The sequence below is a fragment of the Xiphophorus couchianus genome, chromosome 22 (genome assembly GCF_001444195.1).
Source record: "Xiphophorus couchianus chromosome 22, X_couchianus-1.0, whole genome shotgun sequence".
In the NCBI taxonomy this organism is placed as follows: domain Eukaryota; kingdom Metazoa; phylum Chordata; class Actinopteri; order Cyprinodontiformes; family Poeciliidae; genus Xiphophorus; species Xiphophorus couchianus.
In genome coordinates, this window is record NC_040249.1 from 22,770,468 (window position 1) to 22,778,874 (window position 8,407).

Sequence of the window (8,407 nt, forward strand, 5' to 3'; positions counted from 1 at the left end):
ATTTGTGAGTTTTATTTTGTCTTCACAGGTACGCCATCATGTGTGGAATCATGGCAGAATACGACTCGATACAAAACAAGATAAAGAACGGTTACATCTTTAAGGTGAGCCACACATATCATAAACTATTCCAGCATTTTCATATGTTGCATGTAAATTTCTGAAAGTGTTGAGTTTCTCTAGATCTTGCTGGAAAATTTGTCGTTTAATCCTGGAAAGGCAATTCTGGTGAGAGAAGGCCAACTTTATAACCGCCTTTATGTGGCTCTGAAGGTTCAGGTTTCACTCATCCGCTTACATAACCAGAGCATGGAACAACGGCACGTAGCATTTTATCTCCTCTCAGCAGTTTTCCCAAACACTGTGTACCTTCAGAGCTTTGACAGGTGAATGAGAGAGAGAGAGAGAAAAGAGGGAGGGAAAGAGAGCTGAAGAGGGCAGAAATGAAAAGAAGGGGAGGGTCTGTGGCAGCGGGGGGAGTGTGCGGCGCTGCGGCAGGTTTGCGTGTGTGAGAGGTGTTTGTGAAAAACTTGTGGGTTGGTGAAGCACGACAGATCAGGTTGGGACAGAAAGCGGTGAAAGCAGCAGCCGTACCATGAATCAGCGTTAAAATCCGTCTTTCTGTCGTACCATGAATCAGCGTTAAAATCCGTCTTTCTGTCGTACCATGAATCAGCGTTAAAATCCGTCTTTCTGTCGTACCATGAATCAGCGTTAAAATCCGTCTTTCTGTCGTACCATGAATCAGCGTTAAAATCCGTCTTTCTGTCGTACCATGAATCAGCGTTAAAATCCGTCTTTCTGTCGTATCTTGAATCAGCGTTAAAATCCGTCTTCCTATCGTACCATGAATCAGCGTTAAAATCCGTCTCTGCTGAACTCTGAGTCAGCGTTAAATCCTCTTGTTTCTCTGTTTCTGTCCCAGGATCACCTGGATAAAGCCATCGAGTTGAAGCCTCAGGATCCCATGTCCTACTACCTGCTGGGCCGCTGGTGCTACGCTGTACGTGACCTTTCCCTCCTGTCTGACCTCAGAGAGTATGGCAAGCCGTTAGTATGAATAATGAGACGTTCTGAGTTTGACCGCAGAAAATTTAAAAATGTTACAGGAAGACATTGTTGACAGTACGTAAACACACAGCAAAAAAATACAATTAAAATAAATATCTAAAAAAAATTTGCACTTCTGTTAAATCCCAATTTAGTAATCAGATCTTAAAACATTACTTAATGAGGGTCATATTTAGAGCATAAGTGAACTAGCACAGATGCTAACATTTGGACACAGAGCATAGATTTACAATTTTAACGTTTGTTTGTGAATGCTGCGAAATTTGATTTAATGGTTTCAACAGTGATAAATTATAAGATCTTGACTTGCTTAACATTTAAAATTAAGATTTAAAGAAGCTGGCAAGTTTACTTTGTAAACGTTCGAAGATTAAGGCTAGGAGTTTAGTCTTTGTGTTTGAGCTTGATTTTTTCCATGAATACATCTCAGCAAGTTACAGATTCTACTAAATCTGTGGACACGTTGCATGTTATTGTTTATATCTGGAAATTATTAGCTAATTTAAACACCTGCTCTACTGATGATCTGCCAGAGTTGGTGTTTAGATCGCCTCTTTTTATTTTTTAACTGAACCAAAACACACTGAATTCCACAGTACATCTGCATGTCAAAGTTGTCATAGTCAAACTAGCATAGCTAACCTGCTTCCTTCTCATTTGCTATTTTTCTTAATTAAAACTTTTTTCTGACCTTGTTATCTAGTTGTTGTAGTTTTGATAATTAGTACCAAAGCACTGTGTCCATTTTCCTTTATGGAAATATCAGGTGAACATTTAAGATTTAGTGCTTTATGTTGACAACTTGACAGCTAAACCTAATGCTCATCATAACTGAAATGCAGCTTTTTTGGCGTGACATTGTATTGCAACATTTCTATACCGAAACGTTGTCAGTAGATGCTGAGCTTTTCCATTTCGTGAATGTTGAGTTTATAATAAAAACCAGTTTAGAACAAGCCGTTAATGTATGTCTAACTATTGATAATGACGGCTTGCCGTAGAGCAGACAACCTGTGGAGTTCAGTGCGATTTTTTCTGCCTGTGCAGGGCGCTCTCTGGGAGGTTAACAGCAGCCATTGTTAGCTTTAAATCAGATTGCAGCAGAGTGAGAGCTCCATCCTGTTTCTGTTCTGCTTGTGTTCTTTCCGTTCTGGCGTTTGTTTCTGATTCAGATAAAGGCTGTTTTTATGGCCATCACGCTACGTCTTTACTCAGAGTCATCGCTGCTATATTTGGATGTTAGCTCTCATTAGGGGTTTTATTGGTTTTATTGGTACATTTTCAGATTTTGTTTTCATGCAACATGTTAATTTGCTGTTAAAAAAACAAAAATTTTGAACTAGGTTTTAGTTGAAATGTAAAAAAGTTGGTAGATTTTAACTTTAGAAATGACTTTCATTCCTGGCAAAGGAGTGGGAAAATAAATTAATCTTATTCTTCCAGTAAAAACACTGGTGTGATTTTACTCTGAAAATTTGTGAAAAATATTAACTTTTTTATAATGCTAGTTTACAAAAAAAAACACTATCCATGCTTTTATTTTGAAATCCTAAACAAAGCTTGATATTCAAACTGCACAGTTTTGTAATAAAGTGAAATCCAACGTTTGATTAAATTTAGAAAACATTATTTACAGTGGAAACCATATATTTTTACACACCTACTAAAAAGTTAAATCAGGTTAAACTTTTCTTGTTTTAGGTTAGTTAGAATATCGCAAATTATTTCTATTTTCATGTTAAAAATTTTAATTTATCAGTGCATAGAAACTTTTAATTATTCATCCAAGACTTCCTGTTTGGGTATGAATATGATGCGACGCAGACGCGCTTTTCTCTTAGCCACTCTACAGAATGGGAAAGACAAGAAAACATGATGATTAAGAATAATGCGACTTTAAAATTTTGGGGGTTTTTTAATGAAATTATTTGTGGAAAATTTGAAGGTTTTTCTAAAATATTCTAACTTAACTGCAGCTTTGGAAGCTAAAACAGTGATTTTCAAACCAGCCAATCCAGGAACACCGTTCCATTTTCCTTGGCTCTGATTGGCTGAATGGTGCCGATAAGAAATAATAGAAATTTTAATGATTTAATGAAATTGGTGCCAAAGGGTATAAATTACTCCGTATCTTTCTTTTATTCTTGTTATTTTTTGTCTGGTATTTTCCTGTTTTAAGGTCGGTTATTTGGTTATTTTCCAGGTTGCTCAGTTGTCGTGGATTGAGAGGAAAGTTGCTGCAACGCTATTTGGAGAACCTCCAAGCGCCACAATCGAAGACGCACTGAAGAATTTTCTGAAGGTACGTTGTTTTAAAAACAACCGAGTTTTTATTTTATTATTTTTGTTTTTATTTTGACATCCTGGAAAAAAATTTTTTCGATGTCTTTAAGGTTTGGAAAGTTCTTTATTTCTGTAAAAAGTCCTTGAAAGTAATTTATTACTAATTACTATTAGTAATAAAATCTAACATTTGATTAAAAGCTTAAATGTTGACACCAGATATTTAAAGATTAGAAAAATATTTTTTTCTCATTTTGAAATTAAATCAGATAAAATTTTTATTGTTTTATATTAGTGAGAATATCTAAAATTATTTCTATTTGCTTAATGTCAGACGTGAGATTTTATTTTATTTTTTCTTCAAATTCTGAAGTTTGTAAAGATGCTGTATTGTGCTTTACACTGAATTTGAGCAGAAATGTTTTTTACTTTAACACAATTTGTTTGAATTGTTTAAATTATTATTCCTAATAACTCTGTGATTTAATAATCTGTGGAAATTAAATAAAGATTAACTTACGTTAAACTTTATTGGAATTGGTGGATTTCTTTACTCTTGGATCCATCAGTGTGTGAGAAAATTAAAATACAAACGTAAAATTTAGTTCCATTTTAGTTTACTTTATCACAAAACATTACTAATAACCATGTTAAAAATATCATGTAAAGGTGAATTGAAACAGTCTTTTTAGTTGATTTGTATTGTTTTTATCTCCAAAGTGGTGCTGGAAAAGTTTGAAAACTTACCTTGAAAATGCTTAAAAATGCTTGAATTTTATGTGAAAATGTTTCCAGTTGTTTTCAACAAAGTGAAGTTTAACAATTAATAATGCAAGAGAGTCTATTTGAGGGCCTAAATATTAATAAAGGTGATCAAATCCAACTTTTGTTGGTGCAAATTCCTTAAAGTAGAGCTAAACATTACATTTAATTTGCAGGGAACTGCTTGAAACCCATTATTGATATAGGATTGGGTATTGATATTGATATCGATAGTGGTATATTTTTAAATAAACAACCTGTTGGATTGACCTTTACTGTCTTGATGTCAAAAGAAAATGTGGGTTAATCATAATTAGTTGAAATGACAGAAACACTCTTAAATAGCAGAGAAAGTTGAGTTTTTATTTAGTTTTGTTAGTTTTTGCTCTCACAATCAACCAGAATCGAGTTTATTTTGTGCCGCAGAAGAAATTTTCCCTCCGGCTTCACTCCTGCACTCCTTCTTTATTTTATTTTATTTAATCTGTGTGTTTTCAGAGCGGTCTTATCTGCGTTCCCACATTTCAACTGTTTATACAGCAGAGAAAATACTTTTGCTCCTGGCCAATATTCCTCTGCATGCCTCTTCTCATTAGCTTGGCTCTAAATGAGTCGTGCTGCGACTCGCCAGCTAAAACCTTAGAGCATTTCTGCTGCCGAGCAGCTGGAGGAAAAAAACCCAGCGCCAATTCAGACTCCCCCATAAATAAGCCACTTTTATAGAAGGTGGAGTAAAGGTGGGGCGGGTTACCATGGTTACCATAATTGCACCTGACCAATCATAGTATTCTTTTGACCTAAAAAAAACGACAAACACGAATCACATTAGCTTGTTTCTTACTAATTTCCCCCGTTATATCTGACTGCTGCATCCTAAATGCACAAAGCATCGTTACAGCAGATCCTTCCTCCAGACCTTCTCTAGCTGCGCGTCCATTAACCTTAAAACTGCACAAGTTGGAATTACGAAAATAAATTTGCTTAATGGAACCACACCAATTTTGAAAAACAATATTTTTTATTTTCAATAAAAGGTTTGTGTGCTATTGTAAGCAGTCTGTTGTCTTTTTACTGTTCAATGTTGAACTTTTTCTTTTTTTTTCATCCTACACTACAAAAACATAAAATCTGACAAATATTTTTGGTCTAGTTTCTTGAGCAAATATCTTAGTAAACTAGAAATAAGACAAAGTAACTTAAAAGCAATTTTTAAATAAAATATATAAGCTTGTTTTAAATCAGTATTTCATTAATATTGATGAAAAAGTACTAGTTCCATTGGCAGATCATTTCACTTTTTTCACAATCGTTACCTAGCAACGCCAGCCAAGCCCAGCTTGTTACCTAGCAACCAAGCTTTAGTTCCACTGACAGTTTATTTCACTTATAACAAAACATTTTCCCCTTATTATTTATTAATTTATCTGCCAGTAGAAGTAGAACTTTTTCATCAACATTAAGGAATTGTTTACTTAAAAAAAGCTCTTAAATCTTTTCTGAAAAGTTACTTTTAAGTTATTTTTTAATCACTTTTTGACCATTTTTGTGCCTCAATGCTGCTGTTAGAGTTTTCACTCCATGGAACAGTAAGGAAGATTTCTGTTCTTCTGAACTCAACCTCTGTTGGATAATCTGTTTGTTGCTGAGGTAAATCCGGCGCTGCAGCTCAGAAATGAACCAGTTTTCTATTTTTTCTATTATCGCAGGTTGAAGAGATTCATCCTGCGTACTCGAAGCTGAACTATGTGTTCCTTGCTAAGGTCAGTGATGGTTTCTGATGATCCTGTTGGCTGTAATCTGGGATTTATCTTAACTTTACTGTTTTTTGTGGCAGTGTTATAAAGCTTTGGGGCAGAGCGAGAAGGCCAGGAAGATGTGTGAAGCTGCATCTTCCATGAACACCGTCTCCAAAGAGGTTCACTTCATTTTAGATTTATTTTAAACCCAAAACATTTCCGTTTTAATTTGATTTTGTGCAATAAACCAATAGAACGTGGTGCAAAGCTGTGAAATACAAAGAATTTCCATTTAGACATGACATTTTTGTTCATGCCTCAATCACAGACAGATTAAAGGAACTGCATCTGTGAAAATCAATAATTTAAGTCTGGACTTTGACTAGACCATTTTAACCTATGAGAGGCTTTCCTCCTGGATTATCCTCCATTTATCTTTTCTATAAATTCACCACAGAGCAGTAATTAATCCAAAAATTGTATTTAAGATAAAAAGACTTATTCGTCTCTAAATATGTTTCACCCAGAATTCATCAAGTTTTAGTTCTGTAAAAAAAATCCTTTGCTGTCCAATTATTAATTGATTTATCCAAAAATATATTTATTTCCAATAGTCTATAAAACAGTTATTTGAAAAACCAACAGAATGTGCCTATTTTTTATCAGATTAATTGATTGTCAGAATAATCAATAGATTAATCAGTAAGTAAAATAATTAGTTGCAGCTTCAGTGGCAATTTAGTTTTATAGTTTTCATTATTCACTTTTCTTAATCCAATCTAAATTGAGGGTAAATTAATTTTTTTGTGTGTGTCTTATTTTGTTTCATGTTCTATCAAATAACAGCCAAAACTAAATTTGTTGATTTATTTCAGAAAGATTAACGACAGAGTGCTCAGGGGTTTTTGGTGACATTTATCCTTCTTACCAGTTGGTGGCGCTAATAGTCCATTATGATGATTGAACACGAAGAAGAAGAGGAACTATTCACTAAGACTAGCTGCATTTCCATTGACCAAATAGATGCGCAATTTGACATTTTTAAAATAAATTTGCTTAATGGAAATAAGGCAATTAAAAAAAAAACAACTAATTTGTTTGATAAAATTCTTTGGCGCTTGGATGAGGTGGATTTTTTGGCTGCATGTAAATTGGTTTATTTTACAAAACTGCAATGGAAACACTTTTTTCACATCACACGAGTCACATAATCAACAACTGGTTGTTACTACTGCCAGAAATGACAAAAATAGACAACAGGAAGTAGTTAAGGATGATGCCTCTGTTTTTTAATGACTTTTCATCTTAACAAATTTATTCTTTGTGATTTTAATTGTGTTTCTTATTTATTGGAAAAAACCACAACAACAAAATTATTATTTTTTTAACATTAAAAGAAAATTGACAAAGTTTTACACACATTTCTACTTTCACTTTACAGTAATGCACCACTCCCAATAAAAACCAGAAACAGAATGGAAAAAAGAATAAAAAAGACAGTTTGCTTCAGTTAGTGGCTGAAAAGTTCAAAATGAGCCAACAATGACGAATGACTTTAAAATATTTTCCTTTATTCAGGATGAAGAAGCACAAAAGGAGCTGGATTTACTCTACCCTTCAGTCAGAGTGTGAAAACGCTAAGGAACCAATCTGAAGTTATTTATATCTATATATATATATCTATATAATATGCAGGGGGAAACGATGGGTGAAAATATCTGTTTGATTCACTCTGTGAGTGTAACAATATCATATATATATTTAGTTTTCTTATTCTAACGGTTAATTCTCGTTTCTAATCATGAAAAAGTTCATATCAATCAATTTTTTTCCTATAATCTGAGTTTATTCATTTATATGCTGTGATTATGTATGTGATTTATTTTTTTTCTTGTACATGCTCCAGACTTTATACACATGGGTGACGCATTAGCGCCATATACACTGCAAAAACAATCTTACCAAGTATTTCTGGTCTAGTTTCTGGTAAATATCTTAGTACACTTTAAATAAGACAAAACAAACTAACAAGTAACTTTTCAGCAAAATGAATAGGCTTGTTTTAGCTCCTACGTATATCCATATTTATAACATGGGAAAAATGTTTTATAATAAGTGAAATAATCTGCCAGTGGAACAGAACTGGGTTGCTAGGCGACGAGCTTGGCTTGGCTGGCGTTGCTAGGTAACGACTGTGAAAGAAGTTAAATAATCTGCCAGTGGAACTAGAACTTTTTCATCAATATTAAGGAATTATTGACAGAAAACAAAGTCCTATATCTTACTGAAATGTTACTTGTAAACTAGTTTTGTCTTATTTTAAGTGAACTAAGATATTTGCACCAAAACTAGACAAAATAACTGGTATAAAATGTTGTGTTTTTGCAGTGCGAGGCTCTGCTGCGAAAGATAATTTCATGAAATCAACTTCAGTTTCCACCTGCGCTAAGAGAAACTGGTCGTATTTCAGAGAAACCCACAGAGTTTGAGGCAAATTAAAGCGTTTAACTGGAAACAGAACTGAACCTGAAAGATCCCTTTTCACTGTAAAAAGT

At 33.8% G+C, this 8,407-nt stretch overlaps 1 protein-coding gene across 1 annotated transcript in view; it reads left to right on the top strand.

Annotated features, from left to right (window-relative positions):
- The window catches only part of rmdn2 (regulator of microtubule dynamics 2), a 36,734-nt gene extending 28,690 nt beyond the window's left edge, over positions 1 to 8,044 (top strand). Inside the window, exons 7-12 of the mRNA XM_028007927.1 lie at positions 29 to 104; positions 926 to 1,003; positions 3,275 to 3,373; positions 5,823 to 5,876; positions 5,951 to 6,031; positions 7,431 to 8,044. Of these exons, the coding sequence (XP_027863728.1) occupies positions 29 to 104; positions 926 to 1,003; positions 3,275 to 3,373; positions 5,823 to 5,876; positions 5,951 to 6,031; positions 7,431 to 7,484 (442 nt within the window). The 3' untranslated portion in view covers positions 7,485 to 8,044. The remainder of the gene's footprint in view (positions 1 to 28; positions 105 to 925; positions 1,004 to 3,274; positions 3,374 to 5,822; positions 5,877 to 5,950; positions 6,032 to 7,430) is intronic.
- The last annotated feature ends 363 nt before the right edge of the window (positions 8,045 to 8,407 follow it).